The sequence below is a fragment of the Chelonoidis abingdonii genome, chromosome 1 (genome assembly GCF_003597395.2).
Source record: "Chelonoidis abingdonii isolate Lonesome George chromosome 1, CheloAbing_2.0, whole genome shotgun sequence".
In the NCBI taxonomy this organism is placed as follows: domain Eukaryota; kingdom Metazoa; phylum Chordata; order Testudines; family Testudinidae; genus Chelonoidis; species Chelonoidis abingdonii.
Genome location: NC_133769.1, coordinates 106,095,045 through 106,122,391, shown reverse-complemented (window position 1 = coordinate 106,122,391; position 27,347 = coordinate 106,095,045). Strand labels below are relative to the sequence as shown.

The following is a 27,347-nucleotide window of genomic DNA, read 5'->3' as shown; positions in this document are numbered from 1 at the left end:
CACACACGCGGCCACCCTTTGCCCGCGCGGTGCATTGTAGGAGTGGCGCCAAAATGGCGGCGGCCGCCGCCGCTGTTGCGCTGAGCTGGAGGCGGGTCCCTTCCTCCACCGGGCCGGTGCCCCGCTCCCGTCACGGGCACCGCGCCGTGGCCATCCGCGAGCTGGTGATCATCTTCGGGGGCGGCAACGAGGGCATCGCCGACGAGCTGCACGTCTACAACACGGGTACGGGGCGCGGCCGGCTGCGGGAGGGTCCGGGGCAGCCGCCACGGCCGGGCCGGGCGCGCTGCGGCTGAGCGGAGCTCCCGAGGGAGCCATAAGCACGGGTGCAGGGGGTGCGTGGGGGTGCGCCTGTGTGAGGGGGCGGATGTGGGTGACGGGGTGGGAGGGATATTTCCTGTTTCTGCTCCGCTGATTTCCGTGGGACTCCGGTTTGTAGCCCTAAGTGTCTGGCGGCAGCTGCTGTTGTGTGGGCTGCAGGCCACTGAGAGAAAAATCTTCCCTAGATTTGGGTCCCGCTGGCCATTATTTGAACGCCGAGACTGGATTTACTCCCCCTTCTAAGGCAAAGGAAGTTAAGTCCCCAGGTGTGATTCTGTCACACCCTCTTGTTTAGCTAGGGAGGGTTGGATGGAATTGACCGCGAAGGTGCCTGTTGAGCAACTGGAGAGCAGCTTATTCCTCTTGTCTCTCCTTCCTCCTCCAAGTTCCACTTGTTCCTTCTGGGCGCAGCCCAAGGTGCTGCATATGAAGAGAAATAGATCTGGGTTAGAAAAGTGAATGTGGCTGCATTGGGAGTTTTTCCAGATAACCACTCCTGAAGACTAATTTTATTCATGAAAGATTAAATGGTGGAACACTTATTGCACAGAATCCCATCCGACTGGGGTAGTTGTGTAGAATTTCAGTGTGTGACATATGATGGGGAATAAGCACACTGTTCCGTACGAATCAATTTTTGCTACTGCTGGTTGCGATAATAATTAAAGGACATCCAAGTTGAGAAAATGAGAGCTATACCATCATTTTACCTCTCTAAATGCAAGTACTCTAGAAACATATACAAATAGCAAAAAAAAGTGGTATGATTTTTGTGAAAGCATTTTAGCTGGTCAGGGATTATGAAAAGATTTTGAAGGTAGCCCATTAAGAGAAAAGTTAGGTTCTCTTCTGAGGAAAATTTTGCCACACCAGCTTGCAAATAGGACTTTGCTACACTTTAACATATGCAGTCAGTTTAAACCCCCCACTTTTTAAAATGTCCTAATCTACTATATTGTTATAAATAATACAAGAGATTGGGGAATGTGTTATTTACATTTTACTTTGTGTATTTACTGTATTTCTTGTAGAATTCGTTTAATAGTTTCCCCTATTGTGTGCGAGAGAGTGTGTGTGGGGGAGGGGGGAATCTGATAGCCAAAAGGGAGAGAAATATTTACAATTAGAAAATTCAAATGTACATGTATTCCTGGTAGGGGTAAATATAATGAAACTTTTTAACACTGACTAGATGTCAAATTTACTGTGTCCCTTTAAAACACTGTATGGTAGTAAAAGTGTATGTGACTTTGACTTTTATTTCATTGACAGTAGAAAGATGTCTTTTCTTTGGAAAGAGTCTGTGGAAGTCAGTGAGTTGACTAGTGTGAGAGACTTCTACTAGTTACCTGGGCCATGTCTTCTCCAAGGATAATTGTGAAGAATTCCCTGCATTGTTAACATTAATTCAGTTTCTGCACCAGTCTAGTTAAACTTTGTGATAGCAGGGTTAGATGACATAGTGCTGAAAACAGTGTTAGTAACAGAAACTACATTTTCACTAAAACTCTGAGTATTGCTAAATTCGATTAATCTGAACTGGTGTTGGCAATAATGGGAATTTTTTTCAAAAGGTTCTCTAGTGTCGACAGGGACATAGAGGGTGTGATCTAGAACTTAGTATAACTGTATAGGAAGCCAGAACTATTACTGTTGTGTGAGCTTGGGCATGACAGTTACCCACTTTAACCTTGTATGCTTGATCTGGGACAGTTCCACAGATTTGTCACCAAAAAGAATGTCTTAGATATGGGAATTTCCCTCACATCCTCTACAGTGAAGTCTGATCCAAAGAATTAATTTAACTTGGCCGCAATGGCTTTGTCTTCCTTGAGTGCTTCTTTAGCATCTTGATCATCCAGTAGCTCCGCCGATTGTTTGGCTGGCTTCCTGTTTCTGATGTGCTTAAAATTTTTACTGTTTGCTAGTTGCTCTGCAGTTTGTTTTTTGGCCTGACTAATTATACTTTTACACTTGACTTGCCAGAGTTTATGTTCAGTAACATCTGTTTCACAGAGCAGTGATTGATGTGTTGTTGTTTCCATCAATTGACTTGCTTTTTATTTTATAACCTCTTTATTGTTATCCTTTCCCATTCAGAGCCACCTACAGTCAGTAAAGAATAAAAAGTGTGTCTTATGTGTCCGTCTTTTGATGGCAGAGTTGTTAAAAGAGCATCAATTCACTCTGTGGGTGTTTTAAAAAATATTTTTTTTTATACTATAGCTACAAATCAGTGGTTTCTTCCTGCTGTTAGAGGAGATATTCCTCCAGGCTGTGCAGCACATGGGTTTGTCTGTGATGGTACCAGAATATTAGTGTTTGGAGGAATGGTTGAATATGGAAGATACAGTAATGATTTATATGAATTACAGGTAAGAAACACAACGAAGACCTTTCGGTTTTAAAGATTGCTGCATTTATCCATTTTTCTAAAAGATTCCGCTTTTATTTAAGTAAACAAATACATTTAGTTTGCAATGATCTAGCAGGCTGCGACTCTTAGAAAGCTGGTGTAGATAAGCATTGTAATTAGGTTTTACTTCATCGTTAATTTATTATCAATTGTTACTTAGCTTTATTCCTGTTTGATTTAGGAGGGTATCAGGAGCTAGTCAATAAATTAATATTCCACTAAAGATTATACAGAAAATATGCAAAGAATAGTCCATGATGATGTTATCTTGACTCTCAAATTACATTTATTGATTGTCTTTTTTTTCTTTTTTCCTCCCCTATAAGGCAAGTCGATGGCTGTGGAAAAAAGTAAAACCTCAGCCTCCATCTATTGGTTCACTACCTTGTCCTCGACTTGGCCATAGCTTTTCTTTATATGGTAACAAGTGTTATTTATTTGGTGGCCTGGCAAATGAAAGTGAAGATTCAAACAATAACATTCCCAGGTATGCTGATTGGGTTTAATCAAAATATATAAATAATAGCTGTAACATGCCACAAACCAAAAAAGCTTCCAAACTGTTCAATGAAGAAGAAATTTTTTTCATGTCCGAGATGGTAAAGTGCTGGAATTACTAGAAGGCACGTTAGATAGCCTTTGTACACTAACGGGGCTTTGCTGTAGTCTTCCCATTAGGCTTGTTGCAGGAAGAACTGGCTAGAACAGAAGTGGGAAAACTATGACCCGCAGGACAGTCCTGCCAAGCCCTTGAGTTCCCTGCTGGGGAGGCTAGCCCCCAGCCCCTCCCCTGCAGCCTCGGATCACTGTGCCACCAGCGCTTTGGGTGGCGGGCCTGAGAGCTCCTGCCAGGCAACGCAGCTGTGAGAGCCACCAGATGTAGTGTATTAAATTGCTCCCCATAGGAATGTGGTACTTATGGCTGCCAGTCCTGAGGTTGGATAAGGGGCAGGGGGTCCTTGGGGACAGTCAGGGTTAGGGTAGTTGGATAGGCATGGGAGTTGTAGTGTATTAAATTGCTCCCCATAGGAATGTGGTACTTATGGCTGCCAGTCCTGAGGTTGGATAAGGGGCAGGGGGTCCTTGGGGACAGTCAGGGTTAGGGTAGTTGGATAGGCATGGGAGTTGTAGTGTATTAAATTGCTCCCCACAGGAATGTGCTACTTACAGTGTACTACCTATGGCAGCCAGTCCTGAGGCTCCGTAAGTGGCACATTCCTACAGGGAGCAATTTAATACTACACCTGCCCTCCATACAGTTTTGAAACCCCGCTGTGGCCCTAAGGCCAAAAAGTTTACCCACCCCTGGGCTAGAATCTCTGACATATTTGCAGTGGAACCTGAATAAATAGACTGAGGTTTTGCAGAATTCCAGGACTAGCTACTAAATTTCTGAACAGTAGTCACTCTCCTTCAATCTCCTGTTGGAGAAACATCAGATGACCTTATTGGGTACGTCTACACTGCAATTAAACACTCACATCAACTGACTGGGGCTCAGGCTCAGGGCTGTTTAATTGTGATGTAGGTGCCTGGGCTCAGACTGGAGCTTGGGCTCTGGCACCCTGCAAGCTGGGGGGATTCCAAAGCCTGAGCTCCAGCCCAAGCCCAAATGTCTACACTGCTGTTAAACAATCCCTTAGCCTGAGACCCACAAGCACGATTCAGCTGATATGGACCAGCCACAGGTGTTTACTTTCATAATAGACATACCCATATATACCTTTATACAGTGCTTTGGCATGCTATTAGTATTTTTAATTTAAATTAATTGAAGTTCACATGACTTTTCCTGCTTCAGTGGATTTGGGTTGGAAGATTTGTTCATTAGGATGTTGCAGAGAACCATGGAATGTGCTGCATTTACAAACACTTCAAAGTACAGTTCATTTTAAATCAACACACATAGGATATCAAAGCTGAAAACACTCCCCTCTTTTCCCCCAGCTAGCTACTGGCTAACTGCAGTAAAGTGCCAAAACTCTATTCTCCCTATTAAACAAGATTTGACTGAAACAAGTATCAGAACTCACAGTTCTCTAAAAGTAACTTACTATAAGTGGAAAGCAACAATGAGTCCTGTGGCACCTTAAAGACTAACGGATGTATCGGAGCATAAACTTTCGTGGGTGAATACCCACTTCATCAAACACATCTGACGAAGTGGGTATTCACCCATGAAAGCTTATGCTCTGATACATCTGTTAGTCTTTAAGGTGCCACAGGACTCGTTGCTTTTTACAGATCCAGACTAACACGGCTACCCCTCTGATATTTTACAATAAGTGGATTTTGTTTAATTCAGCAATAAGTGGTGAATTCCCCCTTCACTGTCCAACACGAGGGCATTCTGCTCATATTCTGCTGATGCACCATACCATAGTGTATTTATCATTTACGGTTTAGCAAGCAGCTCTTCCGTTGCTGAGGAAATTTGTTCAGATGTAGTGAATCATGCTAAGAATCTTGGTGTCACTTTTGAATATGGTTTTTTTGTGGAATGCCATATGTCAAAGGTGGTATGAAAGCAGACTTTCTTCGATGTACCATTCCATATTTTGTTCCTCGTTATATTTAAATATCTCAGTATTTTTAAAACCTTTCTTTAGAATGAATATTGGTCCTGCATTTAGCTTCCCTTTTATAAATTGGATCTTCCTCCTGTTTGCCTGTGTTTGAAAAGAATGCTATTTTGTGGAGTTTTTTATTCTGTTTGTAGAGCCCCTACCATCAAATGTTTGATGGGTACTGTAAAAAATAAAATCATTATAGCCCTCTGCTGTGATAACATTTTGAGGGAAAAAAACCAAAAACAACAACTTAAAGAGGGGAATTTTAGACCCTCAGCAGTGTTCCCTTTTTATAATCCTTCGGTTATATTTTTCAATATCTTCCTAATACTGCACTAGATATTTAAATGATTTCTATGAACTGGAGCTGCAACATGGTTCTGGAGTCATAGGCTGGAGCATTCCAATGACCAAAGGGATCTTGCCTTCTCCTCGAGAATCCCACACAGCCATTGTGTATTGCAGAAAAGATTTGGGAAATCCAAAGATGTATATTTTTGGAGGGATGTGTGGCTGTCGACTTAATGACCTTTGGGAGCTTGACATAGGTGAGTTCAGTCAATGTGTGAATCAGCTTAAGTGCATATCTGATGTTGAGGAAAAGTGAAACCCTATGACAATCATTTATATGAAATATAAGCGCAGTTAACACATAATTTAATGACCATCCACTGTATAGTCTTAATGTCATTTTATTCAGTGGGACAAGATGTGTCCGATTTCTATAACTGTATTGCCTTTACCACTAACATGCTGCAACATTCACTTGCACACTGAGATCTTTGATTTTACTAGGATATCTTAAATAATCTTACTAAAATAATTAAAAACTGATTAGCCTTAGTGAAATTGGGATTATAATCTCAATTTCAAATTGGTAAAGAGGTTTGTCAACCTGTTATATAAATCTGAAAAGGACAGTCAACATAAACATCATTTTAGTGTGAAGTTCTTAAACTGTGTAAATATGAATATAGATATTAGCTTGAAAGGGAGGGGCTACCTTCCTGCTTTGTTAAAATCTAATTAATAGTAGGTACATGCACAGTATTTCCTGAAATCTAGGAAGCGATATGCACAAATAGCTATATAGGATATATTTATTACTTTACTGAAATGCTATCATCTTATTATTTTTTTTTAAAGAAACAATGACCTGGTCAAGACCAGAAACTAAGGGGATGGTGCCACTTCCTCGCAGTCTCCATACAGCCAATGTAATAGGAAACAAGTATGTCTGTTGTTAAAAGCTCAACTATAGAAAGGTACACCAAGTAGGAGAATGATGATATAGTGTTTCTGTACTGGATTACCCTTACCCACCACTGTCCAACATAAATAGTTTTGGCCTTGTGGAATGCTCTTTCAGATGTTGTGCCTTTGTGGAATCTATGGGGATAGCAATATGTCATCATCTAAATTAAGGCTGTTAGTGAATTTTAATATTATTACTATTATTATTACATTCTTCTCACACCAATGTTGGCGCACAGGGCAGAAACCAGTCTCTTCCATTCCTCTCTGTCATTAGCTGCTGCTTCCATCTGCTCTGTGGTGTTGAAATCAACTCTTCTGCCCTCCCTGCTAAAGGGTAGTCTTAAGGTTTCTTTTGGCCACCCTCGTTTCCTCACACCTGTTGGCTTCCACTTAACAGCATCATGTGGGAGCCTGCATATTGGCATCCGGAGTACATGCCCCAAATATGCCCAACGCATCCTTCTAATTCTAGTGGAGACGAGCTGCTGGTTGGTAATTTCTCAGATCTCTTTGTTGGTGGATAGATAGATAGTAGGTACATAGTCTTCTGTATTCACAGCTTTTCACCTCAAGCCATAACATTTAACAAATTTCAAAAACTCAAAAATAGAGACAGCTTTTAATATATGTAAATAACCACCCATGCGCTTTTGCAATTGCATAATGATAATCCATAAAACAGGGTTGTGTAATATTTGAACATATGGTAACACATACAATCATCTGAAAGATGGGTCATTCTATAGCTTTGTAGGGACTTCAATATTGTAATATACTGGAGTTGAAGAAAAAAGGGAGAGAGAAACATTCCAGATACTGAGTGAGAGTAGGGAAGGAGGGGGAAGTGTATATTGAAATGGTAAACTTTAGAGTGATATTTTTTTTTTAAAAAAAGTTACTTAGTAGTATAAATAACATTTAGCTTGGATAGATTTTTCCAGGCAATACTGCTGCTAATAATTTAGGGGGAGAGGTAGAGCTTGATCATTACTTGTACCCTTTCATTTCATAGGCCATCAAAGTGCTGTGGAAATATACACACGCATGCACCCCCACACGCATCCTCCCCCCAGCCCCATAAACTTCCATCAACAAAACTGAATTCTGTGTCCTGAATCATTTAATTAGACTGAGTCATGCATGTATCTAATTCTTTCCCTAGTCCCTTTGATTAACTATACAAAATAACACCTAAAACCTGGAAAATTGCTGTGTATTACTCTCTAGATCAGTGGCTCTCAACCTTTCCAGACTACTGTATCCCTTTCAGGAGTCTGATTTTCTTGCGTACCCCAAGTTTCATCTTGCTTACAAAATTGGATATAAAAATATGAAAGTGTCACAGCCACTATTACTGACAAATTGCTTACTTTCTCGTTTTGCCCATTAAATTATAAAATAAATCAATTGAAATATAAATATCGTACTTGCATTTCAGTGTATAGTGTATATATAGCAGTATAAACAAGTTGTGTGAAATTTTAGTTTGTACTGACCTCGCCAGCGCTTTTTATGTCACTTGTGTAAAACTAGGCAAATATGTAGATGAGTTGCTGTACCCCTGGAAGACCTCTGAGTACTCCCAGGGGTTTGTGTATCCCTGATTGAGAACTGCTGCTCTAGATTGCTTTTCTTCCAGCTAGCATAACTCAGTCTGTCAGATAGCTTTAACAAAGTAAATACACTTGCTTCCAATTTAATCACCTTACAGGTTGTATATATGGGGTGGGGGAAGAAGAAGAGTGCCCTCTGAGACAAGATCACAACTTCTGATTTTTATTATTCCTAAAAAATGTTATCAGATTGTATTTCATATGACACGTTTCTAATTCTGATATCTGACAGTCTTTTAAAATGGTCTGTTGTGAATAATACATGGAAGGGCTGTAGAAGTTCTGTGTAAATGTTTAACTTCTAAATATCTAGCCGTTTCAGATGCCTTTATTGAGAATACAAAATTAATACACCTCTGGCATATTTCTGAAGTGTCCTGGTGCATAATGTGGAATATTTCTCATAGTTATTTTGCTCACAGCTTGATAGCTGTAGACCTGTAACAGCACCGATTAGAAAGAGACGTGAGACATAAACAAACTCTTGTAAACTATGATTGAGACACTAAAATCCTGTAAATATTCTGTTTTGTCGTAGAGTATATAATGAGATGAAATGATGCAACAGGCCTGGGAATGTTGTTAATTAGCTTTTGTCTTTTTTCCCCCCTCCCTCTTCCCTTATTTTTAGAATGTATATTTTTGGTGGCTGGGTTCCACAGACTGTGGAGGATGAGATTTCTGCTCATGATGGTGAATGGAAGTGCACCAGTTCATTTTCTTATCTAAATTTGGGTTAGTATTTCTGCCCTTCTTGTTGATAATGATACACTGAACACTTGTTTTAACAGATCTAAACCTCTGAGTAAAGTCTGAAAAAAATATTTTTAGGTGACTTTAGAACTAGACACGAGTTTCACATCCTACCTGGCACATGTTTTACACTCAAGCTCCCCATTGAGCTGGATGCACATTTAATTCAGGAAAAATACTTTCTGGATAATAGATGTCATGTTGTAAATAGGGCTGTCAAGCGATTAAAAAAAATTAATTGCAATTAAGCGTGCGATTTAAAAAAAAATTAATTGCACGATTAATTGCATTGTTAAACAATAGAATGCCATTTATTTAAACATTTTTGGATGTTTTCTGCATTTTCAAATATACTGATTTCAATTACAACACAGAATACAAAGTGTGTAGTGCTCACTTAATGTTTATTTTTGATTACAAGTATTTGCACTGTAAAAAAACAAAAGAAATAGGTATTTTTCAGTTCACCTAATATGAGTACTGTAGTCCAGTCTCTTTATCATAAAAGTTAAACTTACAAATTTAGAATTATGTACAAAAAAACTTGCATTCAGAAATAAAACAATGTAAAAATTTTAGCACATGTAAGTCCACTCAGTCCCACTTCTTGCTCAGCCACTCACTTAGACAAACAAGTTCTTTTTACATTTGCAGGAGATAAGGCTGCCTGCTTATTGTTTTACAATGTTACCTGAAAGTGAGAACAGGTGTTCTCATGGCAGTGTTGTAGCTGTTATTGCAAGGTATTTACATGCCAGATGTGCTAAAAATTCATATGTCCTTTCATGCGTCAACCACCAGTCCTGAAGATGTGTCCGTGCTGATGATGGGTTCTGCTTGATAACAATCCAAAGCAGTGTGGACCGACACATCTTCATTATCATGCCACAAGCGGAAGACTGATTATTTTTTGGTGGATTGGAGTCTGTAGTTTCCACATCAGAGTGTTACGGTTTTAAGGCTTCTGAAAGCATGTGCCACACCTAGTCCCTCTCAGATTTTGGAAGGCACGTCAGATTCTTAAACCCTGGGTTGAGTGCTGTAGCTATCTGTAGAAATGTCACATTGGTACATTCTTTGCGTTTGGTGAAATATGCAGTGAAAGTGTTCTTAAAATGAACAACATGTGCCTGGTCATCATCCGAGACTGCTGTAACAGGAAATATATAGCAGAATGCAGGTAAAATAGAGCAGGGGACATGCAATTCTCCCCCAAGGCGTTCAGCCGTAAATGTAATTAACACTTAGTTTTTTAATGAGTGTCATCAGCATGGAAGCATGTCCTCAGGAACGGTGCCAAAGCATGAAGGTGTATACGAATGTTTAGCATATATGACACGTAAATACCTTGCAATGCTGGCTACAAAAGTGTCATGCAAATGCCTGTTCTCACTTTCTGGTGACATTGTAAATAAGAGGGCAGCATTATCTCCCTTAAATGTAAAAAAAACTTGTTTGTCTTAGCGATTGGCTGAACAAGAAATAGGACTGAATGGACTTGTAGGATCTGAAGTTTTACATTGTTCTGTTTGAGTGCAGTCATGTAACAAAAAAAATCTACATTTGTAAGTTGCACTTTCATGACAAAGAGTGCACTACAGTACTTGTATGAGGTGAATTGAAAAATACTATTTCTTTTGTTTATCATTTTCACAGTGAAAATATTTGTAAGCAAAAATATACTCTTTGATTTAAATTACGACAGAATACAATATATATGAAAATGAAGAAAAAATCCAAAATATTTAATAAATTTCAGTTGGCATTCTATTTTACAGTGCAATTAAAATTTCAATTAATCATGATTATTTTTGTAATTGCAATTATTTTTTTTGAGTTAATCAGGTGAGTTAACTGCGATTAATCAACAGCCCTAGTTATAAACATTCAGCAGCATTGTAAATATAGAACAATGCCCGGGTAACTCCACATTAGGTTCTGTATTCAGTTATATTCCTGTAGTATAAGACAGGGTTTTTGCCAGGATCCTTTTACTTATGTACACTGAACTACCATAGGACCCATACCTTTTTACTCTGCGTTTCCACATGATGCAACCAAAGATCGGGAAAATGGCTTCTACAAATTTGTCTTCTGGCAAAAAAATTTAATTGATCATATATGATACAAATCAGTTTGAGTGTGGGATCAAATGACTTGCCTGCACTGTAGATGATATCTGGTTTAACTTCTGAGGTTAGAGAATATTGGAAACATTAATGATTCAGACGAGTAATTATAAACATGTATATATTCTCATAGATGATCACTTTCCCTTTGACTAGTTCGGTGGATTATTATCTGTATTTATTGTTTTGAAAACACTTATTGAATGGTACTGATTATTTCAATTTTCACTTACTAGATACCATGGAATGGATAGCTCTAATCTCAGATTGTCAGGAAGACAGAAAGAACTTGTTACCCGGGCCAAGAGCTGGGCACTGTGCTGTGGCTGTCGGCACTCGTCTGTACATCTGGAGTGGTAGAGATGGTTACAGAAAAGCTTGGAACAATCAAGTTTGCTGCAAGGATCTTTGGTATTTAGATACAGGTGTGTAAGAACATAATAGAAGTACTATAATATGTTCTACATCTTATTACAGTATAGAAACTTGGCATCATACCTACTCAGAAGTTTTAGTCTATAGCAAATTCATTGAACTTTTAAATCTCAGATTTTTCTAGTAAAATATTACTTCAGTGTTGTTGCATTTAAAGATTATTATTATGGTTTTCTACTAAAAACGATCTATTTCACAGTCCTCAAATTCCACAGGCCTGCAAAGAGGTTTTATGAGGCTAAATTCAGTAAAACACCTCTAAGATTCTTGAGTACAAGATGCTAGAGGGCATATTATCTAAACATTTGTAAGTGGGTTTTGTGTTTTTTCCCTGATGTGCACTTCAAATTTGCCTTAATTTCACTTTGTTGTTGCTCCTACCGCGTTCACCACGCTAAACAATTGCTATACTTGATGTTTGCACAATTCAGGTACTTGTAAAAGGTTGTGTTCCTCCTTTAGTTGCTTAATGAAACCATAATATTCTCGCATTTTCTCATAGATCATTTTCTGCTGCTTAGCCATTTTCATTGAATTCTGTCCAATTGCAGTCAGTGCTAGAGATACTTAGACCAGTCTTCTGGGTGCATTCTCAATAAAGCTGTCTAGGGAGTCTCTGTTTTCCGTAATCTTTGAAGTGATGCCTCTGCATATGCAACCTAAAACCTCCGTTGGTTTTTCTGCTGCCAAATAAGTAAGAAAAAGCATGAGACTTGAAAAAATGTGCCTTGTATGACACTTGAGAGACAATTTTAGTGTTTTCTGGCTTTATTTTATAACCTTTTTGAAAAATGATTTTTGTCATGTGGCCTATGCCATATGTATTTTAGAGAAATGAGAACCGTTGATGTACTGTCATTACCCAAATCATTTGAACTGCAATGAAAGAGCAACTTTAAACTTTCCAGTTGTATTTAATTGATGTCTTTTAGAGAAACCGCCAGCACCATCACAGGTACAGCTGATCAGAGCTACAACTAATTCTTTTCAAGTAAAATGGGATGAAGTTCCTACAGTTGAAGGGTATCTTCTTCAGTTAAATGCTGACTCCCCAGTGCCTACAGTGACTGGTGGAATTGTGGTTCCTGAGACTGCTCTGCTGAATTCACAAGGTAATACTGCAATATTTCCCTTAGATGAAACTACATTCCTACAGAGATTCCTGTAGATATTTACACAGATACATTAATTTTAAAATAGATAGTTAAATATGTAAGATAAAGACCCAAATCCTTGGCAATCCTAGGGAGTGCACACACTGCAACTCGAGTTGAAAATCTGGTTTTAAACTGCCCTTGTGCTTCCTGACCCTGAGGGTACGTCTACACTACGGGATTATTCCGATTTTACATAAACCGGTTTTATAAAACAGATTGTATAAAGTCGAGTGCACGCGGCCACACTAAGCACATTAATTCGGCGGGTGCGTCCATGGTCCGAGGCTAGCGTCGATTTCCGGAGCGTTGCACTGTGGGTAGCTATTCCGTAGCTATCCCATAGTTCCCGCAGTCTCCCCCGACCTTGAATTCTGGTTGAAGGCCCCCGCTGAATCGGCGCAAAAATCATTGTGGTGCAGGTTTCTGGAGAATATCGTGCAGTCATTCCTTCCTCAGGAGCAATGGCAAACAATCATTTCGTGCCCTTTTCCTGGCTTTGCCTGCAGACGCCATAGCACCAACCTGAGAGCCCGTTAGCTTTTTTTTTTTTTTTTTTTTTTTTTTTTTTGTTTTTTTGAAACCTACAGACTAGAGCTCAGCAAGAATCAAATACTTTTTGAACTGCTGGGACTGTGGGATAGCTGGATTCTCAGTCCTACCTCCTTCCATGAGCGTCCATTTGATTTTTGTCTTCACGTTCGATTGTCACCAGGCACTGTGTAGCCTGGAGATTTTTTCAAACGCATTTGGCATTTGTCTTCTAGTAACGGAGCTTTATAGAACAGATGTCCCATACGCATCAGATCCAGTGCTCCTGCTGTTATACGGTCCATGCTGAGCCTTTTTTTTTTGGGACTGCTATGGCCACCCATGCTGATCAGAGTCCCGGGGTGAACAGGAAATGTAAATTCAAAGTTTCGGCTTTTCTGTTTACCTGTGCGCTGCATCGCTTTCCAGATTGCTTCCAGAGCGTCACAGTGGTGCCTGTGGGATACTGCCCGGCCAATACCTTCAATTTGCGGCCACACTAACCCTAATCCAATATGGTAATACCGATTTTAACACTACTCCTCTCTTTGGGGAGGAGTACAGAAACCGATTTAAAGAGCCCTTTATATTGATATAAAGGGCCTCGTAGTGTGGACGGGTGTGCAGTTAAATTGGTTTAATGCTGCTAAAATCGGTTTAAACACGTAGTGTAGACCAGGCCTGAGTTGGCTGAATGGTGGAGTGGTTCCTTGATGTAAGCTAGAACTTCATGAGCCTTGATATGAGGCTGGAAAATACAATACTCTGAATGGATTTTGTACTTTGCTATCTGATATCCTGAAACCTAGCTGCAACTTTGGCCAGTACATGAAGTAGTGGGAAATGAATTCAAAGGTAAGTTTAAAATCCTATTTGTATGTGACTCGAAGGAGAAGGTAGTGGGAAAAGGATTTCCATTGATTTTGTTTGCTCTTACTGTAGCACTATTTCTGAAATGAAACTGTAACTAGAAACAGTGATTTTGACAGTAAGACAAAGGGTCTGATTCTCATTTACACAAAAGCGCCTTCATACTGCTCTGGCGCTCGCTCACTGGGATAAAATAGACTCCATATAAAGCATTTTAATGCTTCATAGAATCAATGGGTGTTTGTTTTTGTTTACCTGTAAGGTGGTTCTACTCAACAGCAAAGTCTATAATCATTGACTATCATCCTTCCTCCAGGAATCAAGTTGGATCTTCACAGCCAAACAAATCACATGGTTCCTAATAATGTAAGTGTAAACTGAAGATTCTCAAATCAGGACAATGTTTTAGTGATGGTCTCACTTCCCACCCTAATTTGCCAATTTTAAGAGTCTGAAATATTTTTAAGCTTAAATTTACTGCTTAGTTCCATTACTTTTGTTCTAATGATGCTACCTCACTTCCTGATTGAATGAAGCATCTTGAAAAGCCATTGCTGATTATACAAGAGGGAAGTTGCAGTTGCTTTGAATACTTTATGGTAGCTGACAGTCTGATATCAAGAAGAAAATCTCCATCATCAGAGCCCCAGCAAAATGGGTACAGGGATGCAGAGAGGATATGCTACTTTATTTACAGCCTTGGTGAAATTCCTTTCTTTGTAGCAGGCTCCTAATATGGTGTTTGGAAGCCTGTCAGTAGCAGCTGACTCCTAATATGGCCATTGGAAATATGTGAAAAACAATGTGTGTGTGTAGCTGACTTCCCATATGCCCTGTTACCAGGAAAAGAAGGGTCATTAAAAGAGAGATTCTGGTGAAAAAGACTTAAACTTTCAAAAATCTAGATTCGGTCAGAACTGTTTAAGGCCTCTTAAAACAGACAAACTTGTGTGGAATCAAAAATTGAAGACACTTAAAGACTACAACTTGTTCCTCAAGAATAATTGGGGATCTTAATGAAATACAAGTTTTCTTTAATAATGCTATAGTTTCTTGCAGGAAGCCTGTTGATATGAGTATGGAGGTGGGATTTCTAATAAAATTTCTTTAATCTTTTTTGGAATATAGTTGAGCCTGCATAATTGTACTTTGTGATTATTTGCAAATAAACTAAATGTACATGATAACTTTTAATGTGCACTTCTGTTTAAGAATACCAGCGGTCTCCAAAACAGAGCTTTGAATGTTACAAGGACACTATCAGATCAAATTTAGACTTTGTGAAAAGCTTGTTTTACAAGTTTAATTACTTCCATCTTTATTTGAAATTCCAGTGGAAAGGTTTTATGAACAAACATGTCCTTGCAATGTTTGCAGCTCAAATTGTAAACTTTAACAATTTTATTATAAACAAACAATTGCTTTCTTTTTGGCTAGGTACAAGTTACATCTAATTCATTACTAAAACTAGAAGCTAAAGAAAATATTACTGAACCTGAAAACATTACTACACAAGAAGCTACAAAGAAAAACCATCTAGATTCTAGAGGATTCAAAGAGTCAAATGCCCCCTCACTTTTGCCAGCATGCACTTTAGGTAAGAGTTTATTCAGTAGAGACTAAAGAAAAGTTGGAGTTAAAAATCTTGCAAATATAGCAAAGTGAGAATATTTGAGTGTTTTTAAAAAGTTAAGCCTTTCACAAAGTATTTGTTACTGTACATATTTATAACAGTGGGGAAAGATGAAACCATAATTTGTGCCTCGTTTATTGTGCTTTAAGAGGAATAAAGTTTTCGGTTCTGTCATTATGATGACAAATACTGGCTATAAACAGCTCTCTACAAGAGAGAGATCTGTTGCTACAGGTTGAAAATTGGCATACCAAGTATCAACCTAGAAACTAACTTCTACAGTTTATAATATTCCTAGTCACTTAAATTGCATGCACTGGCAAAAATTTAGGATTTCAAGGTTGCTAGCAATTGCTTTCTGATCAATGTTAAAATTTTTACCTCCCAGATTTAATGCTTTGCAGAATAACAGAATTTAATCAGATGGACCTATTTTATCAATCAAGGAACTAAGAAGCATTTCATGTACCTGTCTGTAGTTAGGTATTTTTGTGTTTTGTGTAAATATATCAACTGTTATGGGGGAGAAATTGATATTAATTAAATAACACCACAGTTGGTGTATGGCAGGGATCTAACCAGACTTGTTCTAGTGTGACTCTGGCTAGCATCAGTTCATATATCGGACTAAAAAACAACTAGATTAAGCTGATATTTATCAGTTGACATCAATATTGAAGTCGAATTAATATTTTCCATTCCGTATTGCAGGTCCTCAGACTTCAGCAAATGTAGCTGAATTACATGACTTGGACATACGAACTGTAAATCCTGATGCTTCTGTATCCAGTACTGTCTCCAGCACACAAACTATGGTAACCCAGCAGGCTGTTAAAACTGAGTCATCAAGTACAAATGGGGCAGTTGTTAAAGATGAAACTTCACTAACAACATTCAGTTCAAAATCTGAAGGTTTGAAATGCGTTTCACATACTGTATTTTGAGCCATATTTATCTAAGGCCATCCAACTTCTAGTGTGGTGGGAATTTGTCATCTTTGAATAGTGGCTGGGATTGAAATAATGGTTCAGGCATTGATGATATTGGGCAAGCTGAAAGAGCTCTGCCCTGGTCTTACTTTAAAATGAGGATAATCCTTATACACCTTTTGTAAACCATTTTGATTTGTGTGGGTGAAAATTGCTACAGATGTTCATTATAAATTGACAGGATATCCACCTTTTAGATAATGGTAGTCACCAACTTTGGTGCCAGTGCACATTTGCTCTCTCCAGTGTTTTTTCTGGCTTCAAAGGCAGTATATTCAAGTGGTGACCTCAGATCATCTTAATTTCTTTCCAAATTGGAAGCCTCATACCACAGATTAGATTAAATTAAATTAACCAAATTTATTATTTTAGACTGACCATGTCATAATGTATGATTGAAATGTCTGAAATGAGCAGGTTATGTAAACTCAATATATAAATAATACCGATACAAAATTAATTGATGAAAGCGAATATGCAATATTTGCCATCACCTAGGAGCAGTAATTACTGGCTGACCCTTTCCTGGTGTTGTCTTGCATACACAAGCACTATTCTAAAAATTTGACATGTAAGCACAGAATACAAATGGAATAATTAGATTTGTCTGAATCTTGAATAAAATTATTATAACATAGTGAATTAGTTTGTTTGTTTTCTCTTCCAATTGGTGGGTTATTTAAAAAATGTATTATTTTGCTGTATTCCTTGTTTAGAGTTCTCACATGATCTGTACGGATATGCATGAGTAAGGCTCAGGTTATATGACTTCTAAAGACTTCTGTGACATTTTCCACTTCAGACCTGGGGTGACAGCTGGAGCTGTTAGCCGGTGGGGGGACTCTAGCACTCTCCGCCAGCCCGGGGGAACCCTGGCGCTCTCAGGAGCAGCGGGGGGGGGGACCCCGGAGCCGCAGTAGCTGTGGGTGCTGGACCACCCTCCCTCCCTCCCCATTTTGTCACGGTTATTTTTAGTAAAAAGTCAGGGACAGGTTACAGGCTTCCATGAATTTCTATTGCATGTGACCCGTCTATGACTTTACTAAAAATAACCATGACAAAATCTTAGCCTTATACATGAACAATACATCTAAAATTATTCATTGCCTAGATTTAAAATTTAGGTGGTTCATACTGTGTGGGAAATTTCTGCCCCAGTCTGATTTATTTGTGTACAGTTCAGTACTGGTGTAAACAGAATTTATATACGACTTTAAGCCGTAACTGTTAATAATGCCACTGCCTTAGAATTGTGTAGGTCCACTCTTAAGAGTTGTTCTGTAAATTTAAAACCAACAGTTAGTTTAAAAAAGCTATTAAAATTGTCAGGTTGTAAATAGCACTGCATGTAAAACTTACCAAACTATCTGAAATACTGAATAGACTTTTTCAAGAGACACTTCTCACTGAAATCCATTTACAGATTTTATAAGCTGTGGAGTTTGTCTTTACATGTCAATTGTTTTATGTCAGCTAACGTTTTTAATATAATTCTTGTTTCTAGTTGCTGAAACTACTTTTATAATGCCTTCAACCAAGGTCAGCACTGGTCACACAAATAACTCGACTGTGCACTTATCTGTAAGTATGTGACATTGCATAACAAAAACGAATAATTACATCTGTTCTTAGTCTCAGGCCCCTCCTGGTAGTTATATTTTGTTTGAAAGAATAACATGATGCATTGCTTAGTAGGTTGCAGTGAATGGTACAGATGAAAATTATACATTGTATCCAGTCTCAAAAAATGAGCTGTGTTGCAAACAGTTTGGTTTGAGAGAGTGTAAATGAAACAATTACTCAGGAAAGGTGGGAGGAAATTTAACTACATTTCAAGTGTAGTTTCTTATCACTCAGCATAGTACAACTATGTGCATATAGCTGGTATACGTAATAAATGCATTCTGTAATTAGTACTTTGATTAAAATAGAAGTATGTAGTCTTGCATACTGCATAGTTTCAAACCTATAGATAATTTAAGTTCCTCTTGAATTCTGAGATGAGCTAATATAGAACTACTTGCCCCTTTAGAGGTAACAAAAATTCTAATGTCCTTCCTAGAAGAACCTCTTTTCTGGGGCAGTACTCTTAGAAGTGGTATCAGAGCATCAGTCAATTTGTATTTCAAATAGATATTTTACTAACATCTTGGCACATACTATCTGCATACCTTCCACCTTACGTGTTTGGAAGTACCAGTGTTTTTAACAAGTTTAACCACTCAGTATTTTAACTGCATTTGAGTAGTAAATGTATATTTGTTCTTTTGAAGTACAACAAAGTGTAACTTACTGGAGTTCTTTTTTTCATACATTTTAGTTTTGTGAAATGTGACTTTTTTATGTTATGTTAAAGTATGGGTGGTCTATAAAATGTGTTCCTCAAACATTAGAAAACTACTCCACTAAGGCAGATTGCAACAGTGAAAACAAGAGAACGACAGTGGTACGATGTGGGAATTTTTAAAAGCAGCACTGCTTTGGTGGGCCAGTACTTTTTGTTGCCAGAAGAAAAATCAAGCATCTCCAACAAGGTAAGCGCTATTTGTGTGTTCTTAATTTTGGAATGTGTTGCCCATGTATATTAACAGGTTGAGACTAAAGGTTTGGGAATTTCCACCTGCTAATCTATTAGGTTAGGTGTTAATTTTTTTTTCAGTGTTTTACAGGTAAACTTATTTATTTGAATTTTGCATTATTTAAATTTTCAGGTGGAAAATGCAGATGTCCCAGACTACAGTTTACTTAAGAAACAGGATCTCTTTCCAGGCACTGTGTACAGGTTCAGGGTTGCTGCAATTAATGGCTGTGGTGTCGGTCCTTTCAGTAAAGTCAGTGAATTTAAAACCTGCATTCCGGGTTTTCCTGGGGCACCTTCAACAGTCAGAATCACCAAGGTGAGAGAGCTGGTTAGGATTTCAGTTTTGTGTAGTGTTGTGTTGTCTCCCAAACCTAATCTGGTAATTTCTGGGATTTTTACTTAAAAAAAAAAAAACTGTCTTAACATATAACGTCAAAAGTTGATGGGTAAATTCTATGTGCTGTAACACTTTTTTTTGCGTGTGGCCTTCTTGTTGAGAACCACATTCAGACACTTAACATTGAGAGAGAGAGGTGTTGATGAAAATATTACCAGGTAACAAATACTTTTCAGTACAGACTTTGTCTAGTGTTGTGTTAAACTGTCACTGTCCTGAGGTGCTTGCAGCCTAAAAGAAAAGGCCTGACAACAAGATGTTAAAAGATCCAAAGAATGGTGGTGATTTAGAATGTTTTTCATAAATCAGGCAGTAATCATGTCAAAATGTTGGTCACTGAGAAGTTCTTAAAATGACATTGAAATTTGTGTCTCAATGATTCTGTTAAATTGGTTCATTTACAAATAAAAATGGGGTTTTTTTGTTTAGTTTGTTTGTTAAACTGCCAGCCCAACAAATTCCACTCAGGATCTGAAAATCAGTCTCTGCTTTTTCTGGCTCATGTTATATTACCACTAGTACATTTTAAATAGTTTCTTCCATTATTTACACTTACACAACCTCATTCCCTCCAAGATATCTATTTGTACATCTGGAATCACAGTGTTCGTTCTGCTTTGTTTTGCATAAGCCAAAGTAGAAGTTTTCTGTATTCTGTGCCTGTTTTAGCTCAGACTTGCTATCAAGAGTAAAAGGTAGTAAATTCTTTTGTAAGTAAGGTAAGCAGCTGTGACTCAGAACAAACATAAGGACTGATAGTCTGAGTAAGAATGTGCCTTTTCATTCTCTGTAGAGTATAAACAGACTTAAATGGTAACGGAACTTTATGTAATGAGCTTAATTTACAGTTGAGTATCAACACATTGTGATACTATAATGTTTCAAATTTTTCTCCAGAATGTAGACTGTATTCATCTTTCATGGGAGCCACCTGTTTCACCTTCTGGAAATATCTTGGAATATTCAGCCTACTTAGCTATTCGTACCACACAAGTACATGAAAACCCAAATCAACTTGTATTTATGAAAATATACTGTGGTCTTAAAACATCATGTATAGTGACTGCTGCACAGCTTTCAAATGCCCATGTTGATTACACCTCCAGACCTGCTATAGTGTTCAGGATTTCTGCAAAGAATGAGAGAGGATACGGACCAGCCACACAAGTTCGATGGCTTCAAGGTAAAGTGGATACCAAATGTAGCGTTAAATGGGATTTATCTGCACTATGAGAAAACTATTTATCAAACCATTTTTCTGTTGAGTCAATTTTTCCTCAGCAGCAGGCATGAGGAAGTCTCTTCTGCCTGAATGATCTGTACAGTTTCTAAAAACACTTGGTCATTAATTTAAGTTCTGCTTAAAACTTTCAGACAACTTGTTCTATTAATTTGGATGCAAGTAAAAGCTGAAAAGTAAAAAAAAAAAAATAAAAAAAAAAAAAAATACTGAATCATTATACCAGTTCACCTCATAGGTATACATTAACAGCAAGAACCCAGCCAAACTTTAGATTCTAATAAGCTTCATTTCAACTTCAACATTTTTGTCCTGCTGATACTGCCAACTAACCTAGTAGCATCCACTGTTTTGATTGGTTCCTTCTGTCCTTTTTTCTCTTCTTTAATCGGAGAGTTATTTGTTGCCTCTGTATGAGGTGCCCTGATTTTGTTCACTTCCAGTAAGGGCAGTGAAATCACTGCTTTCTCTTAAGATTTCTGAAATTGTGTTAGTGTCTTGGCTTATTAGGACAATGAGCCACTCGTTATTGTTTTCTAGCCTTTACATTTAAACCAGTAAAACAATTGCAGGGCTCAAACCAAAGGTGAGCAATTAGAAAACACGATAGTCCACACTTGAAAACTGTTTCTCTAATATGGGGGAAGACAGTGTAGAAGAGTTCAGTTTGGTGTTTACTATTCCAGCCCTACTTTATTGCCAGAACTCTCAATCTATATACTGAAATATCAAGAATATGGTCTGTTTGAACGTGTCAGACCACTTAAACGTTCCATGACTTCATATAGATAATAGTGTCTCCTTCTTTTCACAGAAATGAAAACATCAAGTTCAAAATAGAAGCACCATAATATGTCAAGTGATGAATGTAGTGTTTAACATTTGTAATATTTTGTAAATCCTCCAAATATTTTATTTTTGCATTGTTTTTATCTTAAATTTATAGAAACACTTTTTTTTACATTTTGAACATCAGCATTATGCAGCCTTGCTCAGGTTGAACTACCATATATGGAAATTCTTATAGTGAAGATAAATAATTAGATACTGACTATCTTCTATCAACAACCATTTTGACAATTAAAGTTTTAACTATCACTGTCTTTTAAATCTGAAATTGACACTTGAAGCAGAATTAAAATTTGTTACCATTGCAGGTGCACAAGATTATCTGCCACTTGTGCCAGTTTTCAAAGATTTCGTGGAGATTGCCTGTGCTGAAATGTTATTGCACAGATAACTTTGTAAAGCCTCACGATCTCTGTTCAGTTGAAGTTCTTAAACCACATTCATCACTGTGGTATCTGAGTGCAAGGCGAACATTTCCATTTATTATGGTATCTTAAAATGTATAGAATATTTTAATATATATACTTTTTGTAAAGAAATGATTTTTCTACTATTTGTAACATATTTTAATCTTTAAAGGCATTCCCTGAAGATATACAAATACTAGGAAACTTAGTCACTTCTGTTTTGAAAAATATAAATGTAATGTAAATGCACTACTATCAGTTGGGATTATCCTTTTGAAGTTGTACAAATCTTAAATCTGTAAATATTCTTAATGTTTACAAAGAGACCTCTCTGGTCTACTATTAAACCCTTCATGAGGATTCATCCGTTTTTTTTAAACCCATATGCTTTGCTTCCAGCATATACTTGCTTTTTGCACTAATAAGAATTTAATGTACCTCATTCTTATGTTTAATCGCTTGTGTTGCTTCAATAACATTTCTGTAATATTTTAATCTAAAAATTTAACCAAAGTTAAAATACATGGTAAGCAGTTTTGCACATATTGTATGCTAATTCTTATTACATATTTATTCCAATTAGTCTTCATAACTGCTTGATTGGTAGAATTTACAGATAAAGCGATCAGTTCAATACTCTTATTTACCTATCAGTCATTTTTCATTAATTAGATAGCTATTTAGCTCAAAAAGCACCGCTGTTAGGAATAGGTTGATCCATTCCTGTGCTAAAGAAAATGTTTGTTCACAGTATTAGAACAAATATAAACATTTTGATGCTATTTATTTTTTAAAAATCATTTGTTTACCAAAGTGTAGAGTAAAATGGCTGAATTGTGTGAGGCCACTAGGTGAATAGATTTTGAGGCATCTAATAAGAATGTTTATAAAATGAGTTACTGCACATGTGCAATGAAGTTTATACTTTGCACTTTACATTTTTCCCTCAATGCCAAAAGAATATACATCAAGGTGGAATTACTTGCCTTTCCCCCTTATATTTGTGTTAAGAACATGCACTGTAAATATGTAATCTTAAAAATTAAGAATAGATTTGCCTGTTTGTTTTGGCTTAGTTATTAATGGGGGCATAGATATTTGGTGAAAGATTCTCAAGAAAAGATTGGCTAACCCAAATATGCTGAAGGAGATTTTATGGCCAAACTTTAGACTTCTAAAAGTCAGGGTTTATAATGGAAGTGCTGATACAGCCTTAACACAGCCACAATCTGTGATGCCATGTAAAAGCACTGGGAACTTTACAAATCTTTGTTGTAGAATTGATTGTGACATAAGAGTGTCGTATAAATAGTTCTACTCATAACAATAGAAAACCTGACAAGAAAAAAAGTGTGCATATAGTGTTGATTTCAACAGATTCATTTGAAGCTGAGTATTCACATCATTAATTTTTTATAGGGTTTTTTCCTGCAGACAAAGTAAAATGGGCTTTAAAACATTAGTATAACAGTCTACATCATCAGTTATGACCTTGACACTACCCAGTAACTAAAATCTCCACTTACAAGCAGGCTGTAACTACAAAAGTATAACTTTGCTTTTCTTATTAGTACTGTAAAAGATGCCTTTAGAGGACGTTTATGGTTTTTGTTGGTTGGTAGCTGTGATTGTAGTGATATTATTTAAGAATAAAATCTGTTGGGTACGTCCATGGATGGAGTTTTTGCACTTGGTTTCATATACTTTGCACATTTTATTTTTTAAAGAGTGTGTCACGATGACCAAAGGTAAAACTGTGGTGTGTTCAATCAAAATATGATTTCTTTGTAAGTGTACTTACAGCTGGCTTTATGTAAGTTTTCACTCTCTTCCGTTATCCCAGTTGGGTAATGTTTGAATAGTGAATATATGCAAATCTCCTGTTCCATGCTCTGCAGTTTTACTTTAAAATTAAATTACGTTATACACTGTGAAAATGCACATTGAGGTCTGCTTCTCAGAACTGTACTTGCAAAATGTCTAAATCCCACCTAAGTTTCATCTTAGGGAAACATTTTATTTGTTTATAAACTAAATATTGGACAAATATACTGAGATGTCTGTTCCAGTTTTTAAATTTATTTGAAATACAATTGAAATTAGCTGTTTGAGAAACTGCATCAGAAGTCCTCATTATTCCATATTTGTCATTGTTAAAATGCATGCAAACGAAACACCCACATTAATCAGAATACAATATCAGTTTTGTAGAAATTTCAAGGGGTTTGATAGACTTTTCATGAAAGTTCTGACTATACAAGTAGAAAAGTTTTATGCTAGCTGTAGCAGATATTGCAACAACTTAAGAATGTTTTTGTGAAATTTGAAAAAAAAAATGAATGAGAACCAACATTTTGGTGTTTAAAGTAATTATAGCAATATCTTCTAATATAGTTTGAAGTAGAGCACATGATGACCAAGCCAGAAACTTTGGAGATACAGTTAACGATACTATTGTTAACAGATATTTCAGGGTGGTTGATTTGAGGTGGTTATAGTTTTATGGCCTGTTACTTCAGTGATCTCTGCAAAGAAAATTGATGTTTTGTACGATGAAAAAAGGTTGAATATATCTTATTTCAAAGCATTGTTTATTCTTTGTAATAAAGTGGTTGTCCTATAAAATGAGTTGTGTGTCAGTACTTTAAATTGAGAACTACCTGTGTACAAATTTCAAAGGTTAGAGGCTTCCTAAAGATTTTGTTCTTTTAGTTTTTAAACTTAAGAATTTGCTTTAAGCAGTACAGGGAAGGAGGGCACGTTCATGATACAGACATGAATGTTAACATTACCTTTCCCCAGAACAATTTTAAATTAAGAAATTTCTGGACTATTCAAATGTGTCTCTTCTGCCTGTCCCAAAGAAAATTGGATGGATAAGGAAAGACTGATCAAATATGAGTAAATTAAAAAGTCTTTGTTTCTTCTTCCTAGTCATGACTGAAATAACCAAAGTCTGAGGTTGTCATTTATTGAAAGCAAAATACTTCACAAAATAGAATTCTTCATTCTTATATAAGAAACATTTGTTTCCCAGTGAACAGCAGATGTTCAATAAGTGCACATTCTGCAATTAAGATTAAAATACCTTTATTTTTGATTATTAACAAACCTTAGGTGTTATGATCAAAAATAGGGAATGATTCTCAAGGTCATCTAATTCTGACTTGGAAGCACTAGCAGCAATGTCCTTTTAAAAAAAAAAAATTTCAATGGTAAAAACATCTACAATTTCTTTGCCAGACTTGAGCTGTTTGCTTCAGTTCACTTGACAGTACTAATCTGTCAATCAGCCTTGTTTTGATGTGTCACAACAGTATCTTAGTATTGCCAGTTATTCAAGATTGTTCTACTCGGATGGTTCCAAGACACTTTGAAGATTGTGTAGAAAAGTTGTTTTGACACTGACATTCGGAGGTTGTTTAAATTGCATATTTTAACTGCCAGTTTGTAAATAAACAAAAAAACACTGAAAGATTGACACATCACAGTGAGAAAAGATGTTCATGGGGGGACTCATCCCAATAATTGCATTGACCATGTGTATGTGACTCAGTTCTACTCACTAGATGTTCTCCAAACCCATGAGTGGTTAGGTTATCACTGAACTTAATTTCTCCTGGTCAATACCCATTATGAGTTTGTTTTTTATAGTGTTTATTATCTTAGACCTTAGTCCATCCCGTGCTTTGCTGCACATTGGGCTACCCATATTTGCCATCCTTGCCTGTCAACTGCCCTTCTTTTCAGATCTTCCCATTTCATGTTGAGGTGCTTGATGTTCAGAACTGTTCGTTTCCATGTTCTTTGCAGTCTTCCTGTCGTCTTGTGTTTCTCTGGCTTCCATTGAAGGGCAGTATTTGGTATGCGTCATTTATCAGTCTACTGGGGGGAGGAAACTTCTAAAAATTACCAGGTAAGAAGTTTCTTGGTCTGTTGCCCAACTTCTCTCCTCATTCATCATTAATGGGAAGTAGCCAGCAGTGAATCACAGAAGTAGGAGGAAAGGATAAGCAGGTTTAATTATAGCAGAACAATAGGCAGGAATGGAAGTTCTCCCTTCTCTCTGAATAAAGCAAGGAATTGTGGTAACCAGCCCAGAAGCGTGTTCCTACCAAAGGCAGCTGCTGCTGCAGAAGAATGAAAATGTACTCATTCTTCAGGTGAGGTTCCTACGCTTTCCTCAATGCCCCTAGGGCAGAGGTGGGCAAACTACAGCCCGCGGGCCACATCTGGCCTATGGGACTGTCCTGCTTGGCCCTCGGGAGGCTGCCTGCTGGGGAGGCTAGCCCCCAGCCCCTCCCCCACAGCCTCAGCTCACCATGCTGGCAGTGCTCTGGCTAGTGGGGCTGTGAGCTCCTGCCAGGTAGTGTATTAAATTGCTCCCCGTAGGAATGTGCTACTTACAGCTGCCAGTCCTGGCACTCGGCAAGTGGTACACTGTAAGTAGCACATTCCTTTGGGGAGCAATTTAATACACTACACTGGCCCTCCATATAGTTTTGGAACCCCGATATGGCCCTCAGGCCAAAATGTTTGCTCATCCCTGCCCTAGGGACTTCTGTGAATAATTTCCCTGATGCCTAGCATACCAATCAGTGGAGATTTTAACATCTTGCCTGCAACAACTTTGCAGCCATCAGGCCTTGGCATTTTGGATAGAATGAGATGAACGGGGTACAGTTGGCATATGTACTCTCTATATGCTTGAGATGTATCTTTAGCATGTTAGGAATGCCCATTTGGGGAAGACTTCCAGAAGGAGTGCTTCGAGGTAGAATAAAATGATGGGAGAACTCTTTCCTAGGGATTGCGGATTGAGGCACTTACTCATGAACAGAAGTTTCTGAAACTATAAGAATATCCTTTTTCTCACACCAGCAGTGTGGTTCTTGGATAGACAGGAGAATTGATTCCAAAACTTGCCTGTTGGAGGGAAGGACAACTAAAAGGGCCGGCCTGGGTTTGCATTCAATGTTTTGTTGTTTTCCCCTTTCTCTCAAGTATCTGCTTTCTTCGTGAGCATGTACAACTTTAAAGACAGTGTGGCTGCTTTTTAAAACCCAAATAAAAAAAAAACGTAAAGCTCAAATATGTGTTTTCAAAATAAAAGGGGAAACATTAAAACCTGTGAGCTGTAGTGAGTTACTGACAGCAGTTTTGATGGTTATTTTTCTATCTAACAATAAAAATGTGAAAATA

At 37.6% G+C, this 27,347-nt stretch overlaps 1 protein-coding gene across 2 annotated transcripts; it reads left to right on the top strand.

Moving 5' to 3' along the window:
- Positions 1-30: 30 nt before the first annotated feature.
- On the top strand, positions 31-24,770 carry HCFC2 (host cell factor C2). Of its 2 annotated transcripts, none has more exons than XM_032782408.2 (16): positions 31-225; positions 2,548-2,696; positions 3,064-3,224; positions 5,647-5,855; positions 6,454-6,538; positions 8,809-8,912; positions 11,296-11,484; positions 12,427-12,606; positions 14,366-14,415; positions 15,487-15,646; positions 16,394-16,594; positions 18,176-18,252; positions 19,065-19,205; positions 19,383-19,568; positions 20,547-20,832; positions 21,704-24,770. In XM_032782408.2, exons 1-16 carry the CDS (start codon positions 54-56, stop codon positions 21,727-21,729), a joined length of 2,376 nt encoding a protein of 791 aa, XP_032638299.2. In that variant the 5' UTR covers positions 31-53; the 3' UTR covers positions 21,730-24,770. The 2 variants fall into 2 exon arrangements, with proteins under 2 accessions (XP_032638299.2, XP_074924930.1); XM_075068829.1 differs by having other exon boundaries at positions 43-225; positions 22,047-24,770.
- Positions 24,771-27,347: the final 2,577 nt, after the last annotated feature.

Coding starts and splice junctions, on each gene's coding strand:
- HCFC2 (XM_075068829.1), top strand. CDS start 54: ATGGCGGCGGCCGCCGCCGCTGTTGCGCTGAGCTGGAGGCGGGTCCCT. Junction 6,539..8,808: donor GCCAATGTAATAGGAAACAA/GTATGTCTGTTG, acceptor CCTTATTTTTAG/AATGTATATTTTTGGTGGCT. Junction 19,206..19,382: donor AATCAAGCATCTCCAACAAG/GTAAGCGCTATT, acceptor TTAAATTTTCAG/GTGGAAAATGCAGATGTCCC.